The sequence below is a fragment of the Apis florea genome, unplaced genomic scaffold (genome assembly GCF_048593485.1).
Source record: "Apis florea isolate Af1SG1 unplaced genomic scaffold, ASM4859348v1 contig_3493_pilon, whole genome shotgun sequence".
Classification (NCBI taxonomy): domain Eukaryota; kingdom Metazoa; phylum Arthropoda; class Insecta; order Hymenoptera; family Apidae; genus Apis; species Apis florea.
In genome coordinates, this window is record NW_028256772.1 from 1,218,846 (window position 1) to 1,238,896 (window position 20,051).

The window sequence follows — 20,051 nt, forward strand, 5'->3', positions numbered from 1 at the left end:
TACTTCATATGTGATATATCATATAATGTGCTCAATCTTGTATCGGAATTGAGAAGAATTTTTTAACAATCATAATCTAATTTTAATCTACATAGATCTTTGTAGAAGAATTACTTAAGGTGTTAAGAAAAAGAATATTCTAAAGAATTAATTATTAAAAAATTATTAACATAGAATTTCTCTATATAAAATTTTCGTTTGTTAGATCTTTTTTATTCAAAATTTTTATAACTCTAAGATTTTAGTTTTTTTTTTTTTTTGAAATTACAATTATCGAATTTCTACATATAATATGAATATATTAATTATATCAATAATAATTCCTAATTTTCAAAATAAAATACAATAAAAAATTAATAATAACTATATAGGAAACTAACAAATAATTAGCTAACTTAACCTAACCTAACCAATCAGAATTTCTTTCTATAAACAAATAAAATTTTAATTATATTACAGAATACATAATTTGTTATTTTGTCTGTAAAAAAAATAATTATCCAAGCAATCTCATCAAAAATAGATATACAAAACAACGCACAACGAAAATTTTTATATAAATTCTTTTGTTTCTGGCGAACATTTCACGCGAACCACAAGTGACTTTTTACTAGACGATTATACATCTGTCTTGGTTGTTCTCAATTGGAAAAATAAGGAAAGATACACGACCATGCAGCAAAAAGTAGTCCATGTGCACCGAGCCTAAACGAGACCACTGGGAGCGTTCCTATTTGCGTTTGTTATAACGATCAATGCAAACGCGTGTGAAACGTTCGATGCGCTACGGCGGACGAAAAGAGAACGTTGCACTGCAATACACGAGGTTCACCTTGAAAGAAGTCATCTTTAGTTTTTTCCTCGATTTGCACCTCTGGAATATCGAAGATGGAGGCGTCCGCTCGAAAAACCCGCTCGCCGCGTGGGTAATACGTGAAGTGCAAGAAAATCCGTGAACAGTGGCGCAACGGAATAAAATCTTAATGTCTCTGTCCTTGTGAACCTTCGAAGAAAGACGCCACGCCCTTGTCGCGCAAATCAGCATCGTCCATTTCTTTTGTGGCGTGCTCGCCGCCCCGATAAAGACATAACGTATACATATATAACAACCGATTATGGTGTTGCTCGTGGGTGCGATTATGTTCCACGCATGCCGGCCACGAATTCATTTCATTTCGCGCGGCGGGTCGCTGCATTCGCCGGCGTCGCTTCTTATATGGATCGAACTGTCGAAAGGAAAACAACAGATAACCAGCCGATGCAGGACTCCGGCCTACCTACCGAATCTCGCCTTGAAATTTCGCATTAATAATTCAAAGCGTCCGTTGAATCTTGACCGGATCTTGATCCATTTATAGGGTGTGAGGCATGATACTGGTGAAGAATAATGAACGATAAGGTTAGAAATCTGTTCCACTTTATAATCTGAACATTTTATAATTCTAATTTAAAAATTTTTTAAATATTTGATACAAGATGTTTGGATAATTTTATGAATTTGAAATAAATGTTTCTAAAATATAATTGTTCTTTCGCAAAGAGAATAAAATAGATAAATAAAAAAGTAGATAAAATAGTTAATATACAGTTTAATATATAGTTTGAAAAGTTTTCTTTATCATAACCTCTTCTTTCAAACATTCTGATTTTTATTATATAAAATATTTAGAAGAAATATATTATTTAGATTTCTGAAAGATTCATTGAAAAAGACATTACGTTACGTATTTTTATTCTTTTTTTTTTTTAAATTTTGTCGTAATAGTATTTAATAGAATAATAAATTAATATTAAATAGAATTTCTTTTATCCAAGCATGTTGAGTTTTTTTTATTATGAAAATTAGATCATATATCTTAGCATTTTTATGCTACAAGTGATACATTAAATAATTTAAATTAGAGATTATTTTATCTATGTTATATATATGTATAGTTAATTTTACAATCAATTATAAGTTATAAAAAAAACTAATAGCATTATAAAAATATTATAAATCTAAATTATTAAATTATTAATCATTATATAAAAAAAAATTACTTTTAATGCTATTGACAGAAATCATATATTCATCATATATTAATCAAATTTCGTAAAGTGTGGAAATTTTTTATATATATAACATAGATTGCAGGAAGAGATAATTTCTTATCGAATAATATGAACAATATGAAGTTTGGATACGAATTGATTGCATTTTATAGTACTATAATATCGTTTTCTTTTTATTGAAAACTATATAATAAACTATTGATGATAAAAGTAAACAAGATTATTTAATTATATTGATTAGAAACAATGAAATGAAAATACATTGATAAATGGCAGATAGATAAAACAGTTAACATACATAATATATTGCTTAACCAATGATTGAATAATAATTCGAGCTCAAACTAAATCTTAGAGATGCTCTCGATTATACGTTTATGGATTCGCCAACATTGATGCATATCAATGACGAAATTAAACGACAACCGAGTATTCTTCGAGTCTAATTATGGGTTCACGACATATCGAACACAAAGAGTAAATTAACTCGGAGCGGATGTGAGCCTCTCCATAATCGAACTTAGACAATAGGTATGACTACCACGCTTCTCGACACGATGAGCGTAGTAAAATATGCGGATATTTCTTAGAATAGCAAGAAGTTTAACTCTTATAAGTTCTTACCATATATATCGTCTGAAGTAAAATTAAAATAAATATGAATTATTAACAACTAATTAATAATCATGATATTTATAATTATCATATTACTCATATCAATTACAAAAGAATTATCCAACTATAGAACATGAAATCTATTAACATTGAAAAATATGATAAAATTAATATGTTTTTTTCAAGATAAAATTATTTAATTATATAATATAATATAATATAAGAATTCATTTATTTATCATTTTTATATTAAAATTCCAAACGAAATAATCGATATCTTAATCAAAAATTAAACTCAACAAATTCTAAACATTATGATTATAAAATAAGATTCAAAAAAAAAAAGAAATAATCTCATAATCAGAAGCAAATAATCAGCTTTTTTTAATGTATATTTCTTTCAAAAGTTAGATCATGATCATTTTTTATTTCGAAGACTTGTGTAAGAAAAACATTAAAATCGATAATATATATATCATTTAATAAAATATTCAATTACTAAATTTCATATGATCACATTTTCGTTGAATCCACAATTTTACATTTCACAATAACTTAACATCACCAGTTTCAATTGCAATATCAAAATATCTATTGTTCAAAGATTAACTCTAAACGTTAATCTCAAATTGTCGAATGTACCGCATACTTGTAATCCTCCTGCGGTAGCTGAATGAATTCCGTGGAGTGTAATGAAAGAGCATTGTTTACCCGAATATAATAGCCCGAAGGAAACGCGTGCTTCCAACAGCTGACGCGATCCTGCATGCCAACATTGCGTAATTCGTATTACGTAATGGCTGCGCCGATGACAGAGTCGCGAATCGCCGTCACCGGCTTTGTCCTGAGCTAAAATCGATCATTGTCTGTGCAATTATTATCGCGCGTATCGCTCGTTACGCGATTTCCCGCCCGAGAAAAATACTATCGGAGATACGGTGATCGTTATGAAAGGTCGTAAACTCTGTCACCGTCCATTGTGCAATAAAACTTGAGCATTCGCAATACTTTTCCGCCCATCCAAGTTTCTGGCGCCGTTTACACGTATTTAATCTTTCACGCAACATGTAGCGAATTGAGAAATTTTTAAATTTAAATTATTTTTTTATTCATAACTTTTTCTCGATGTCGTCATAATGAGAAATTAAAAATGGATATTTCGTAAATACCTTTTTTTTTTTCATTATGATTTTTAATACTTCGAACGTTAGATACAAATTTAAAATTATAATAATTGGTTTATATATGATAATTCTGTGATCGAAAAGTAAAAGTTTTCGTCGACATATTTTTATAATATGTTTCAGTTAACGTTTATTTAAAGATTTTGATACCAGGATACCAATTGTTTTAGATTGTATAAAAGTTTTTTTTACAAATATCATTTGTTTGAGAAAACACAATTTTGAAAAAACGATATATATAGAATTTCTGAACTGTAGTTTTCAGAATTGAAGTTAAAATAAAATCGTATTAATTCAATTAATAAACTTAACATACAAATAATTGCTGTTGATTAATTTACGCTACAAACTATATAAAAAAAAAAAATTTAATTATATCAGTAATTATATCAAAATCACTTTTGTAATCATATTAATAAAAAACAGTTAAAAAAGGAAGAAAGTTGAGCAATTATCATTGAAAGAAATATGAAAGCGAGAGAACAGAATATTCCACTCGTTTCTTCTTATATTTCTGCATATAATGTATGTGTAGTGTACATGTTCGTGAATGGGCGTGCATTTTGCAACTGAACGAATGTCAAGAAACAGAGTAAGGTAATTATCGTCATAAATTTTTGCAGAAACTTATCTTGTACTTAATCGCGTACACATTATAGACACACAAGTCTGTCCATGGTCACGCTTCGTAGACGCAGTCATTCACGCGGCCAATCGTTTCAATGGACTAACAACATCCTGCAATTAAAGTACTTGTTCTAATACAGTTCCTCGACATGTGGAGCAACGAATGGTCAAAAGATGATATGAATGATAAAATTTGGTGAATCAGATTATGATTAATCAGATTTTGTTATAAATTCATATTTTAATATTAGAATGTGGAGAATTTTAACGAATAATAATAGAAAATGATTCTTCATAGTCTATATATGGAACAGATTGAGAAGAGAATTTGAAAATCTAAAAATTAAAATATTTTTGACTTCAATTTATGTATTTAAATCTAAAAATTTGAAAATTTGCATTTTAAGAAATTTATAAATATTTAGATATTCGTGTTTTTCAATTTTTTAAAATCCAAATTTAATACTTCTTAAGTAAAATAAGACAACAAGTTTCACTATTTATTAATACGTCGTAATAAAGAGTATTTATGTAACGTGATTCGATAATTAAATGAGAATCACAGCGGCATTTCGAGCTATTAGAAATTAAATTGTGTTTCGTTGTAATCATACAAATGCAATTTAATTCGACTTGTCAACTGTCGCACATTCGCGACTCCTTCATAAATTTAACTTAACTCAGTCCACTAAGAGTCAAATGTCTTGATCTGTATCATCAATCTCTGATATTGCTGTGAAATGACTCTCTTTCTATCGCTCCTGATCGACCAGGAATATTCTCTATCATTATATTTATTTTTTGATCGAGGAAATAAAATGAATTTTTTATTGCAACTTATTGCATATAAAATTGCATTAAGTTAATTTATAATAAAACTCACGAATTTTCATACAATATATATGTTTTTACATTGTGGAACTTTACATTCGAATGAGATAAATTTTTCTTTAATTAAATACTCCTCTTATTAATTAAATAATATTCTTGATACATAACCATACAATTCATCGATTTAAAAACAATTAATATATCCATAAAATAATATGTGTTTTCTCGACTGTGAAGCCGAACAGGCGCGCTTTAATTTGCTCCACATTTTATAATGGAATCAGACGATTTCTTCGTGTCACGCGAAACGATGTTCATAAAGAGATCTTGAAAATTATGTATAGTATATGTTCCTATGTCGATATAGCTACGAACGTTTTCCATTTATTCATCCAATATCTTCAAATGTGCATGCGCATGCGCGTCATTGCGCGATTACATTGTTGCTGTGTCGAGAATTCGCTCGAACTACTATTAACCGATATCACGCGATCCTTAATATTTTAATTAATAGAATTGTGCTGGATTTACTTTAAAATAGACGTTCGAATACATCGAAAATTCTATTTTAAAACTTTTTCTGCCTTTTGCAATTTTTTTAAAAATAAATTGTCACTTTCGATCGATTTTTTTAGATATTATATAAATGAAAATACTAAGAAATTTTTATTTAATTTAAGAATTATTATCACAACTCTATAAAACTAGAATTTTAGTCATTTTCATTCTGAAAATTTTCGTTGATGAAAATTTCTACGAGTCGAAATATAAACTTAACTTTAATTTAAATTATTTATTTGTCTCTCTACGTTCTCTCTTCTTTTAAACAATAACAAAACAGTCCTTTATTTTTAACAGTCCTTTTTTCTTTTAAAAAAAATTTTTTAAATTCTATTTTTTTTGTTCGTTAATAATTTATTTTGCTATTTCGATGCGTTAAAAATTTTTACATATATAAGAAAAGATAAGAATAACACACAAAGAAGAATACAAAGTTGATAGTTAGTCTAAAATATTGCACAGAATATTTTATTCCATTCATTGTCCCATCGTGTTTGATGTTCATTGAATTCTAACGTTCGATTCACGTGGATATTGCCGCGAGAGCACGGCAACGTACGCGGTTAGGTCATCATTGTCCATGGTCATGGGCTGTCTAGGTGGTCCTCGTGAAAAGGAAACTGCATAATATATGCACGCGCGTTTTATTGCGGCACGCGGGCAAACGCATAAAGGAAAGGCAACCGCATTATGCGCGACACGAGTTCACCGACACGCTGGTTTATCTTATGTAGTGTGATGGAATCAGCCATGACGCAAGTGGTACCAAGACAATTTTTTTTTTATTCTTTTCCTTTTTATTCGAACATCTCACAAAAGTTCAAATAATTTCTACTTTCAGTGATAATATTTTACAAATATATTTTGCAAAAAAAAAAAATTTATTCGTATCGATTTTTCAAATTGTAAATATTATGAATTCTGAAATCAAAATATGTTATCTATCTTTTCTATCTAAAGTGATATTTTTTACGTAATTTTTTCTTCTAAAATTTTTTTACAATCTTTTTAACATTCGGTTTTTTATTTATTTAATTTTTTAATTCAAGTGTATTGAAATTTGTTTTGAATCATTATTTTCAGTCAAACTGGTATTTTTAAGCTTAGCATATTGTAAATCTCTAAAAACTTTAATTCTGTAATTGTAAATATCTATTTTAAAAGACGATTCACAGTCAAACAAAGAAATACAAAACTGAAATACAAATGAAAATAAAAGAAAAATTGTATGAAATGCAAGAAAGAAACATAACTGTACTACGCAACTTGAAAAAAAGTTGAATTCAAAATATTCAAGATATGCGCATTATTTCCATCATATTTTTTAAATAATGAAAGAAATATATATTAGAGAAATAAATAAAACGTAAAAAACAATCCATGTTTATCAGTTCATGACACATATGAAAAAAAATCCGACATCTCTGATAGTTAGCAATGTTAAAATATTTTTCAACTCGTTCTTCTATAAAATCTGAAAAATGCAACTTGTAACGATTTGACTCTGAAATACAACTATATTTATACATACACGTATAGAATAATATTCTTATATTCAACGATGTATCCACAAAATGCAAATCTTGCAACTTTGACTTTGCATCGAAATCGATTTCGTAAGATTGAGATATCCGATCCAGACCGGTCGCTCGATTCGTGAGGCGTCGAGCCAAAATGTATTCCCACACCGATATGAATTTTCAGGTGGTTAGTAAGCTCTTCTACGTAGAAACCACCGATATATACTCCGTCGTGTAAAAGAAGGACCGTGGGAGGCGAAGAGAGTGCATTCGCGTGGGCCTGTATCCTGTGCCACGTCCATTTGTCCCCGTGTCCGTTTCGTTTGTCGACAGTAGTATGTATGCGCTGTCGAGATTATCTTTTGGTGGAAAAACGAGTCACCGTAAATCGTACAACGCATTACAATCCTTCGGATCTTTTATAGAGAGAGAGAGCTCAGTCGAAGAATAAAAGCCTTCCTTAACTAGATTAATTAAATGTCGCATGTTTAAAATCTCACTTTGCATTTTCTCATTTCGTGCGACCTGAATTATTAATCGTGCACGCTATATCAAAATAAAAATTTTTTCCTACTAATAAAGCTACAAATTAACCATAATTGATGATAGAATGAATGGAAAAAGAATGATGTGACAAAATTTTATTTAAAAAAAATTGTAGATAAAATCAGAATAACTTGAATAAAACATTCTATATATACATATTTCCAAACATTAAAATATATTTTAATGTTAACTATTTATAAAAGTTTGAAAAATTTATAATTATTTATAATTATATTTTTTTTTTGAATTCATAGACTTATGAACTATGTTATATATTATATATATTATAATATTAAAATGAATTTGAAGTAAAAAAAAAAAAAATAGCAGATATAATAGATTTGTTATATTTTAGAATACGTAATGTAACTATTAAAAAACTAAATAATATTTGACGATGTGATACGACTTACTTTATTTATTTTTTTTTTTTTTCTCGCAAAGTACAGAGATTTTAAAATTATCACGTTCAAGAAAGTGTAATAAAGTAACATTTACACTCACGATCATCAAAGTCCGCCGATGTCGGGCGAATCGTTTGCACGCACGAAATTATACGCGTATTGTTACATCCGCTTTCATTCGACATTCCTTTGAAAGAGAGATTATTATTACATCCTACGAACGCACGAGGAATACAAATGGAAGGCGTGAACTATCGGATGGATAAAACGAGAGAATTAACATAACGTCTCGAATCATAAATTACACGTATATTGTCAAAAATTGATCGCACAAGTATATAGATAATTATTATTTATGTATATGTAATAGAATTTCCTAAGTACGTTCCTACATTAATTAACAATATATATTTATATTTTCTTTTTTTATTTCTCGTTTCTTATCACACGCTCTTAATGTAATTGTAAATACGAAAAAATTCACCTTTTAACCGTAGACTATCGCGTGTTCTATAAATGTACCCTGATAAACGAGACGATGGTACGTAGTACATATGTATGGGGTTAACGACCGTAGGGGGTGCAGTTGGGTGCGGCTTTTCCTAATATCGTTAAAGGTGGGAGCAAACGCTTCGCCGATTATTTACAGGATACAAAGCAAATAAACGGTCGTGTTCCCGTGTGTATACGCCTTGTTCGGGATAATAGATATAACGTGTGCGTTAAACGATATAAATTTCTTATCGAAACGATAAATTCGTTAATGGAAATAATGTGCGTAGAAGAGAGCATTGTCGACGACGTAATATTTATTGTGGAGGAAATGCTACACCGTTTTTCTTTGGGATATTGTATGAAAATGCTTCGATTTGAAGAATCTCATAATTGTTCAATTACAATCGTACAATTTGAATGTAAAAAAATTTTACAAGTATTTTTTTTTTCTCTTTTTTTTTTTACAACATCTCTCTTTAGCTTGACGAGGTACATAGAATAACTTACGTGCAACATATGAAAAATTGCGTATAAGATTACGTTTACAAGAACTTGATTACATAAGAGAAATACATATGTAATTTATATTAATAGGAAATTACCATTTTTTATTTCTAGATACTACGCAATCACAAAATTATATACGATAAACTAAACTGTCACAGAACGACAGAACACAAAAAATTCAACTACTTAAAAATTCCATTCCTCGTTTATAAATATATGTAACATTTTTATTGGTATATTTTTATAATAGTTATAATTAACCTGGAAGGAGAGCTATGCTAAAAATTGTGTATATATTTTCAAGAAAGGGAATTAAAAAAGGTGAAATAAAAAATTAATTATTATAATTATACTAATTATCATAACATTACACTTAACATCAAATTACTTTCTGCCATTCATACTTTATCTTGTATTCACAAAAATTTTGACCTGATACAATTATGATCATTAATATGTATATATAGGTATTTATTCATAAAATGATCTTTTATTATTATTATTATTATTATTATTCTTATTATAATTATTATTATTATTATTATTATGAAATACTTCTATACAATCACAAATGTAACATCTTCCAGGTCAATGAAAAATTGTTATCTCTTTTGTATTATGAATTTCTTATATATACATTTCTATATATATCATTCATATTAAATAACATAAAATTCGACCAATATCATTAAATTTATTGTTTGTCTTTTTCCTAATTATTTATAGAATATGATATTTATCTATAAAATATGAAGTGTAATGGTAAGCATTTATATACACTGCAGCCTCATTTTATTCTGTAATTTCAGTTCCATTAACCACATTCCAACAATGAATGATATCAATAAATTCAAATATTTTGCTACATGCTTTATATTAAATAACTGATTTAAAAATATTATACCAATCTACGTTGCTAATATATCTGTTTTCATTAATAACAGTTTTGTCGGTTTACAATTTTTGAAGGACAATTTTTTTACTGATAATAAAGTAAAATAATATTTTACATTATTGTAATTGTACATTCTTCATGTTTCACTAAACCACAAAACTACTATTTCTTTATAAATTATTACGTACATCTAATGCACTAGCGGCAAAAAATGTTCTTGTACCATTCATGTAGACCGCACTGGCCCCGAAAATTGGCTCCATTGGAGCTATGCACAAAGTTTTTAAATAATATTAAATTGCACTCACAGTATATACCTTATTACTGCGAGAGAGATAAAACATGTGACTATTACATAGATGGATTTCCTTTGATTCCTTCTTCTTATATATATTATGAAATTGTCTGCAGTATATTTATATTACCATTAGCTTCTTCTTCTTCTTCCTCTTCCTAAAATATCAAAATGGATTTATGTTATAATAAATCATGTTTTTAAAAAATGATTCATGAAAATAATAAAAGATAAAAAATTAACTTACTTCATCAAAACCAAAACAGGTTTCCATCTCTTTCTGTAATTTTGGATCATTTTGTGTGTTGTGAGACGATTTATTAGTTGTTCCTGGTTCAATTTTTAACTCATCCATTTCTACTTCTTCTTCTTCTCCATCATCGATTTCTTCTCCTGTACCAGTTACAATTCCACTTTCTTGACTCAGAGGATCTTGCATCACTAAATCTCCATCTTCGCTAGCTACAACAGCCATTTGCTAAACAAAAACAAAATAATTAAATTTGGATTGATATATAAATAGAGAATATTTTCAGAATATTTTTTTTTTTTTTGTATTTAATATAATGTATACCTGATCAGTTCCTTGATTGTCAGCTAACTGTATAACTTCCAATACAACATATTGTTGTCCATCGCTTCCTTCAACTGCCATCATATCGTCTTCATCATCTTCTTCTTCTTCATAACCTTTAAGTTTAGAAGCTAAATCACCTGTTATCATAACATAACACACGGATATTAGTCAATGACCTGTACACAGATCATATCGTAAGTGTCCCCGTGATCACAATTTTTTATAATTATTTATTCATTATATATGTGTAATAATTTTTTTCATTTATAAAATCTAAATATTATTTTAAGCATATTAAATTTACTTGTGTACATTAAATTTGTTTCTAATTATACACATATAAATGAATTATTTTTTTCTTTTATAAATAATTTTACCTGTCATGACTTCAACTCTTTGTCCATCTATAATTTGAATCTTTTTCTGCCTGCCCATCTTCAATGCTTGTTGTTTTTCTTGAAGAGACGATTCTGGATCATGAACTGCCATATGTCGAATAAGATTACCTTTATGCCTAAATATTAAAATTTATATAAATAAAAATTAAATATATTTTTTAATTATTTTCTATATATTTTTTTGATTTATAAACTGCAAATATTACATACCTAAATGGTCGTTCACATTCGGGACATTGATGTGTTTTCTCTTGTGGTGGAGGAGGAACGTAAGAAGGATTATGATACAAATTACAATGCCGTTTAAGAAGTTGTTTTTGTCTGAAGGATTGAAAGCAATGATCACATTGATATGGTTTCTGATCGGTATGAATTAACATATGACTTTCAAGATGACGCGCAGATATAGAAGCATATGGACACAAATCACATTTATAACATTTTTCTCCTTCGTGAGTTTTACTGTGTAATTTATAGCTATATCTACAAAAGTAAATTATATTTTTTATGTTTGCAATATATATATATTTTTCAGGATATAGAATATAACTTTTCACATAATTACCTATCTGGGAATGTTTTTCCACAACGTTTACATTTCAAAGGTTTATCAGAGGTATGTAATTTTTGTACATGAATTCTGAGATCTGTTTTTCTTCCACAAGTAGTTGGACATAATTCGCATTGAAATACTGGTTTATCACCAACTGAAATATATGTATTATTATAAATCATATTAAAATAATTATAAAAATTATATATAAAATATAATTAATATAATTATTAATTATTAAAAATTATTAAAAATTATATGTAAATTAAAAAATATAACAAGAAAGTTATATAATAAATAAAAGAATTTTTAACAATAACATACCATTATGTATCAATTTATGAGCTTTTAAGCTATTAGACTGGGTAAACCTTGCCTGACAAAAATCACACTCGTATGGCTTTTCTCCGGTATGTATGCGCAAATGTCGCTTTAATTTAAACGTATCAGGACTTGCATATGTACAATGTGGACACTATAAAACAATTTTAATGAATATTTAAAATTTGTATATGTTTGTAATTAAATAAGTAAGATTTCGAGTGTATAATGTACCTGATATGGACGTTCCCCTGTATGACATCGTATATGACGCTTGAGCTTAGATAATTCAACAGATGCATAATCACATTCATGACATTTATGTGGTTTTTCATGAGTGTGTCTATATCGAACATGTCTAACAAGTTCACCTATAAATAAATACAGAAACTATAATGTTTTTGTATTTCAATTATTTGCTTTATTTAATATAAAATATATAAAAGAGAAATAATTATTAAAAAAGATAAATAAATGTAATTTAATCTAATATATATATATATATATATATATATATATATATATAAAATATAATCAAAAACTATTACATTGTATACATATATCAAATAGTAAAAAATAGTAAAAAATTTATTTACCAGAAGTTGTGAATGCACTATCACAAAATTTGCAGCGATGTGGTTTGGTCCCAGTATGTGTATTAACATGATTTTGAAGTGAAGCTAATGTTTTAAATCCTCTTTCACAAACACTACATTTATGTGGTCTTTCTTCAGAATGTGATTTCATGTGCCGTGATAACAGATATCTACATTATATATGTCATATATATAAATTAAAAAATTATTTAAAAACTAAATTACAAATTTAATTAATGCATAATTTAAAATAAAACAACAATAAATATGGATATGATTTTACTATAAAAAAAATTACCTTTTTGGACTTGTATAATTACAATAATTACACATATGAGCTTGAGTAACAGTTTGAGACTTTTTAGGTAAAAATTTAATAATTTTTGTTTTGTCATCTTCTGCTTCTGATTCCACAGGTGCTTCATTATCTTCATTATCTTCAAAGTCATAAACTGTAAGATCTTGTTCCCCTTCCCCTTCTTCTCCTTCTGTTCCCTCCCGTTCTACAGGTCTACTATCTTTGTCTTCAGCATCAGGTTGCTGAACTATTAATACATAACTAACTTCTCCTGGATTTGTATCAGATGGTACAATAGTAACTGTTTGATATGCATCTCCAGAATTGATTACAACTTGATTATTTCCGCCATTAGGTACATGACTCTATAAAATAATATATTTTTTATGATAATTATAAATATTGTATTACTTCATGATTAAAAATAACCCACTTACATCTTCATCACCATCTACATTTTCTAATTCTTCAATTTCATTATATTGTTCTTCTTGAGCTCCTTCATCATTTTGTACATCTGTTTCTTCTACTTCATGAATTTGTACCTGTGTCATCACAGGTGTTTCATCATTATTTGCTTGATAATAATATTGACCAGATTGATCAACAAAATAAGTCCCACCCTCTTCTCCACCTGACAATCCTTCCACTTGTTGTACTATAATAGAATAATTTACAAATTTACAAATTTGTTTCTTTTACAATAAATGTATAAATTTTACTAATTTATTTTTTTGATATTAACATTGTACATGTTGTAATTGTTCTCCCTGACCTCCTTCTATTTCTTTATTAAATGTTTCTAAATAAGTCTGTATCTCTGTTACGGATTCTTGCCCCTCTTCTAACTTAATTGCTGCTACGTTACTTGTCATGGTCAGATCATTAACTCATACAAATGTACTTTCTCTCATTAGTCTGAAACAATATTAGATATTTTTTATTTAATAATTTACATAAATAATGCAATCATTTTTAAATAATATTCTTTTGTCATTAAATTATTAAAACATTAAAGTTAATTTTTATATATTTTAAATTATTTTATATATCCTATATATTTTAAATAAATTTAATAAGATTTTTCTATTATTAAAAAGAAATTTTATATTTTTATATTCTGAAATTACGTAATAATCACTTTAAAAATTTTAATACTATAAATATATAATATATAATATAAATATATAATACATATAATAGATTTCAAAAAAGATATCTATATATTCTATTCAATTAGCTATTAAATTAAGATATTTATAAATTACATATATAATTGTATATATGTTATATATATTGTAGAAATATAATATAGATATACATATATTGTATATAATACATATATTATATTATGTTAAAATGTACAATTTCAATTTCATTAAATAAATACTTTTATAAAAATACACAATAAATCTATTTATATAATTATAGAATTATTAAAAAACTGAAATAAAGTTTAAGTATTATATAGAATAAACATAACAAACATTTCGCAAGAATACGCAAATGTAATCAGTTTTACATTCGAGAAATGTATGAAAACATGTACATGCATTTGGAATTGCACCAATTATCATTGGAATATAAGTGGCAATACATGAAACATTATGAGTCATGTAAAATTAAAGGAAAATCAATATCTGAGTAAGGAAATTCAAGGTACAAAAGAGCGGATGGATGAGAGGGGTCAACGAATAATTAACAAGATTGACCACGCTTTGGCAATCTTCGAAAGTGAGCATTGTAATGTTATAGCATTGTAAAGTCAAACAGAATTGACAAGAGCGACACACGCTGCTATAGAACGCCATGTAACACGCGAAGCGGGTAATGCGAACAAGAATGACGCCATGGGCAAAATGTGATTGCGTCGTGATGGGTGAAGGAGCGTGTGGAAATACGTAGCAGGCTTCCAGGGTTCCGTAACCGTGGACTTTCGTCGAACACCGGAGGCTCCAAAGTTGCGCATTCTGTCGGAAAGCTTTTAAGACAACGCGGGTGCTTTCGATTTCAGGACACAGGGGGCATTAACGACAAAAATTTCAGAAAATTATCACCGTCGGCGCTGTCATCAATATGGAGGACGCAACGGAAGGGAATACTGTTCGTTCTGCTACGTGCTACAGATAACTTACCAATCTTTTGCGTTTTGTTCGCGACCGGCGGCCACAAGTCTCTTCAAATATCGCTTAAAATCGTTTTTCTTCACACGGAATCAAGTTTCCACGTTGTGCTAAGTTCGCTTGCTGCACGAAACCTCGAAATATTCGCTTACCTCGTAAAGTCGAGAATGTTCGTGTGAGGGCGTTGTGTAAGACCCGGAGGACAATATGGCCGATCGAACTATGAATGTTCAAATGCTGCGCGTTGGTAGCTGCGCACTGGTACGCGTCACTCGTCATGTTTACACCGGACGACTGTCGTTTTAGGTACTTCCGGGCATTAAATTTATCTAGACCTTACCAATTAATTTGTTATTTTTCAAATATTAAGCTTTCGCTTAATAAAGTATATGTTCAATATACAATTGTTAAACTAATTTAATAATACAATATTATTAGTAAACATAATTTGATAACATTGACTTTAAACTTCTTTTTATATACTTGCAAATAGAGATATATATATTGACGAAACAAAAAAAAATCTGACGCCATGTGAAAAGAGCGGGAAAGTTACGTTAACGGGAAGGGAAATGATTAAGAGTTTTAACAATCTCTTCAACACTCATAAGTATGTATGAAAGATTATTATTTATTATTTATTTTTAATGATTTATAAATGACGTAATTTAAATTAATGTAATAACATAATCAATATTATATATATTAGAAATTGTAATAACAAAAATATATATATATATATATACAATTATCGGAATATATCGTAGTAAAATTTTTTTTATTGATTTAAATTTTATAAAAAATTATTTAATTATTTATCATTTATCATCACAAAATTCATTTTATATTATATTATTGAAATATTTTTTTTTTACCTTATTGAAATATAATTTGCATTGAAAAAATCAAAAATAAAATATACATATCTTGATTAATATTTAATCTAGTATATATTTAGTATATATATCTTTATATATTTTTTTTTTACTTACGATGCATTTTCGAGTATAGAATATGTATACTTATTAAATGTATTAATTAACAATGAATACAATATTATAAACAATACAAATTTATGAAATAATAATTTTTAATAAAAATATAGTTAAATATATAGTTAAATATAGTTAATAGTTAAATAATAACTGTTTCTATTAAATATATAATTTATTAACATATTTTATAAAATTATTACGAATAAAATAGTTATGTTTATATTTAATATAATTATTTTTACATCATACATTATATAAGATAGATACTAAATTTAATATATTAAATGAATTATATAAATAAAAGAACTAAGAAGATTTGAAAATTTAATCTGAATATATATAATTTTGATTATTAAATTACAAGGAAAATAGATTGTACAAATTGTATGTAGAACACGTGTAAAATGTTATAAAAATAATTCTAATTATTGATATTTTTTTAGCAATAATAATACATTTCTTTTTAAATATCATACACAAAAAATAACAATTGATTTCTTTTATATTGATAACGAAAACACGCGTATTTTATATAATTTTTTTTAACAAAAGTGAAAAACAAATATAAACTAGACATAGTAAAAATCGATATAAAAAGTTGTAATCGTTGCATGAACATAAATATGTAACAATTAAAAGTTTTATTATTTATAAATCAAATAAATAACTATTTCATTAACCTATATCTCATGGTGAATGTCACAAGCTTGATCCATCCTAGAATGTTGATCCATAGAATTTTTAATATCAATTTTTAAAATATAAACAATTATTATGGCCACTGTAATTGTAATTATCATAGAAAGTAATAATAAATGTTTTAGAAATACAACTTCACTGTGCATCTTTGTATTACTTTCTTTCAAATGTGCTATCTGTAATTGATCAATTTATTTAATGTAATTTATTAATATACATATTATTTTAATTATTATTTATTTATCTATATAAATAAATTATTTCTTACTTATTTAATTATAATAATATATAATTATATAATAATTACCTTACGAGAAAGTGTATCTATTTGACTATTTTCTGATATTCCAGATATGGAATTTAATTTTAATACTTCATTATTCATAATTCCACCGTAGCAACATTTTAATTTATGTTCTTCTGCTGGTTTTTCAGACTAAATAGGAAATAAATTTTATAATTTTACCATCCATAAATGTTTATATAATTAAACATTTATATAAATGTTTTTTTACCTTCCATAGAGCTGCTAATTCTTGAGGAGATGTATTCGGATCTTTTAATGGAAGGCACATAACTAAAAATTTATCAACATGTAAAAGAGCACGTACATTATGTTCTTGTTGTACAACAACTGAAATTGAGCGTTGTTCTTGAGGTAATAAAATTCCTGAACTTGGACGTACTCTGAACTTTCCAGGCGAAGTTGTTTTTACCTATAACAATTAAAAATTTAGATTATATCCTATATATATTTCTTAAATTTTCTTATAAATAATTTTATAAATAAAAATACATCATACTTTATAAGATAAAGGTTTATCACTAGTCACATTTTTAAGTAAAATTGATCCACCAATTTCATTTCCTGATTTGTTAAAAATAACTGCATCTGGTTCAATAGATAATACTACAAAAGAATAATGATTTTATTGTTAATAAAGAATAAAAATAAAATTTTTTATTTTTATTCAAATAATATTTGTAATAAAATATAAAATTTATTTACATTGGTCTTCAGTTGATTGTTCTCCAAAACCACTTGGAGATTGTTCTGTTAATGGAGAACCTTCTGCAAAATGTACCTATAGTTATATGAAGACAAATTAATTCTTAAATGAATTTATAAATTATTTGACATTTAATTCCTCAATAATTAAATACATACTTTTCTACTATCAAATTTACCATTCATAGTAGCATCTATATTATTTTGTGCTTCTGATACAAATTTGAAGAGATATTCATTACTACCACCCCAACATGTAAGTACATCATTAGGATCAACTAATTCATGTATATTGCCTTTATGTACAAATTTAATTTTTGGAATTGCTTTAGGTGGTAACCATGATTTTATAATTTTAAATGCAGTATTTAATATCCATGGCATTTCAAAAATAATGATATAATTTAAAAAATTAGGATAATAACTTTTGCAAAGATTAATTAAATACTTGATAAATTCCATATCCATATTTAAAATACCAGTATCTGACATATCAAAAAAAAGTGATATTTGATTGCCATTAGTTAGTCTAAAATAATGCAAAAATATTAATACAAAAATATTATTCTAAAAATAATTTAATTTATTACAGATCATGTTACCTTTCTAATCTTTCAAACCAATATACAACAAGTTTTTGCAATTGATTAAACTCTTTACTTCCTTTAGTATGTAAACTACATTTAATAACAAACATTGTTTTGCCATCTTTATCTTTACCATGAATAAAGCACAATCCAATATCTAAATAATCTTTTCTTACATTTTCTTCTGTAATCTCTGTTGATTAGATAATAATTGATATAAAATTATTAAAATTATATTTATTTAAATTATCTTATATATACTCTTTTTTATATATTCTTTTATATATTCTTTTTTATATATTCTTTTATATACTCTTTTTTATATATTCTTTTGTATATATATTTTTTTTAACGTATATAAAAGCAATTAAAAAATATAGCACACACTTGATTATATTTACCATTTGTGCCAAATTTACTTCTCCAAATGCAAGTATCCCATAACATATTAAGGGACTCTTGTATATTGTTTTCATTGTGCTCTAAAAACCTTCTTAACCAATTATTATTTTCTTTTACTCTAGCAATATCTGCAGGGTGAAACTCTAAAATTATATTTAATTATGAGAATAATTGAATCATGAACATTTCTGTGCATTACCCACTTGATTAATTAAATATGAGAGAAAGAGCAGAACAAAAGCTTCATTAACTATTTATAAAAATTATCCTTATTTTTTAATGGTTGTATATTAAAAACATTGGCCTTGGAATACAATTAAGTTTAAATTTTACTTTGTGAGTTAATCACATTTTTATAGAGCCATTAAAAAGGAAAAAATCAGTTTTATGAAATAAGAATAAGTATACACACTAGGATCTGGTGGTCCCTCGTCATCCAATTTTTTAAAAAATTTTTCACGAAGATGCGAGATTAATTCTGTTCGTACTTCCATCTTTGGTTAACCTGCTGACTATGACACTTTAACCGGCAGTGAATTACTAATACGATAGCCAGATGATAATTGTTTATCCGAACACCAGATATGCGCGTAGAGACACGCGCATGCTATTTGGACTTTATACTGAATTAATTGAAATTTTTTAATTTTTTCATAATTTTGTAGTATATTTTTTTTATATACTAATATGTAGAAAGAGTCAATGTATAGTTTTAATCCGGAAATGCCACGTAGTATAATAATTTATAAAATATGGTTTATGAATTATTTCCGTGCAAGATATTACGTACTCAGTTTACTGTCAATATATTTATTTAAGCTTGATTTCCACGTTTACTATATCCATGCTATATCTAATGTAACTAATGTAATAAGGAATCTGAATATACAATTTATATATTAATGAAAATAAATAAGATTCATTTAAAAAATATTTAAATCGCAAAAAATTGTAAAATGTT

The 20,051-nt window shown here is 26.8% G+C and overlaps 2 protein-coding genes and 3 long non-coding RNA genes across 8 annotated transcripts; 3 read left to right on the forward strand and 2 right to left on the reverse strand.

Annotated features, from left to right (window-relative positions):
• Positions 1–769: 769 nt before the first annotated feature.
• On the forward strand, positions 770–10,410 carry LOC147656895 (uncharacterized). The gene is made up of 2 exons (XR_015293466.1): positions 770–1,399; positions 9,454–10,410. It is a non-coding gene; the product is annotated as an uncharacterized LOC147656895 (long non-coding RNA).
• LOC100868688 (uncharacterized) lies at positions 8,327–15,683 on the reverse strand. 4 transcript variants are annotated; one of them, XM_086912732.1, is made up of 13 exons: positions 15,551–15,683; positions 14,021–14,193; positions 13,713–13,933; positions 13,276–13,640; positions 12,978–13,147; positions 12,616–12,752; positions 12,385–12,535; positions 12,073–12,214; positions 11,718–11,990; positions 11,487–11,623; positions 11,107–11,222; positions 10,780–11,010; positions 8,327–10,690 (listed from the first exon to the last, which is right to left on the reverse strand). In XM_086912732.1, exons 2-13 carry the CDS (start codon positions 14,148–14,150, stop codon positions 10,631–10,633), a joined length of 2,133 nt encoding a protein of 710 aa, XP_086768858.1. In that variant the 5' UTR covers positions 14,151–14,193; positions 15,551–15,683; the 3' UTR covers positions 8,327–10,630. The 4 variants fall into 4 exon arrangements, with proteins under 4 accessions (XP_086768858.1, XP_086768857.1, XP_031772343.1 ...); XM_086912731.1 differs by having other exon boundaries at positions 11,107–11,246; XM_031916483.2 differs by having other exon boundaries at positions 15,411–15,553.
• On the forward strand, positions 11,821–12,379 carry LOC147656896 (uncharacterized). The gene is made up of 2 exons (XR_015293465.1): positions 11,821–11,959; positions 12,043–12,379. It is a non-coding gene; the product is annotated as an uncharacterized LOC147656896 (long non-coding RNA).
• Positions 15,148–17,902, forward strand: LOC147656897 (uncharacterized). Its single transcript, XR_015293464.1, has 3 exons — positions 15,148–15,704; positions 15,892–16,008; positions 17,617–17,902. It is a non-coding gene; the product is annotated as an uncharacterized LOC147656897 (long non-coding RNA).
• LOC100868800 (motile sperm domain-containing protein 2) lies at positions 16,705–19,921 on the reverse strand. Its single transcript, XM_003693566.4, has 9 exons — positions 19,503–19,921; positions 19,090–19,233; positions 18,704–18,881; positions 18,261–18,630; positions 18,102–18,177; positions 17,896–18,002; positions 17,608–17,808; positions 17,400–17,528; positions 16,705–17,268 (listed from the first exon to the last, which is right to left on the reverse strand). Exons 1-9 carry the CDS (start codon positions 19,582–19,584, stop codon positions 17,074–17,076), a joined length of 1,482 nt encoding a protein of 493 aa, XP_003693614.1. The 5' UTR covers positions 19,585–19,921; the 3' UTR covers positions 16,705–17,073.
• Between the last annotated feature and the right edge of the window lie 130 nt (positions 19,922–20,051).

Excerpts from the sequence above, each read along its gene's own strand:
- LOC100868688 (XM_086912731.1), bottom strand. The coding sequence starts at position 14,150 with ATGACAAGTAACGTAGCAGCAATTAAGTTAGAAGAGGGGCAAGAATCC. Across the intron at positions 11,247-11,486 it reads AAGAGTTGAAGTCATGACAG|GTGATTTAGCTTCTAAACTT; the intron begins GTAAAATTATTT and ends TTATGATAACAG. Across the intron at positions 10,691-10,779 it reads CCTGTTTTGGTTTTGATGAA|GAAGAGGAAGAAGAAGAAGA; the intron begins GTAAGTTAATTT and ends TTGATATTTTAG.
- LOC100868800 (XM_003693566.4), bottom strand. The coding sequence starts at position 19,584 with ATGGAAGTACGAACAGAATTAATCTCGCATCTTCGTGAAAAATTTTTT. Across the intron at positions 18,882-19,089 it reads AAGTAAATTTGGCACAAATG|AGATTACAGAAGAAAATGTA; the intron begins GTAAATATAATC and ends TCTAATCAACAG. Across the intron at positions 17,269-17,399 it reads TAGATACACTTTCTCGTAAG|ATAGCACATTTGAAAGAAAG; the intron begins GTAATTATTATA and ends GATCAATTACAG.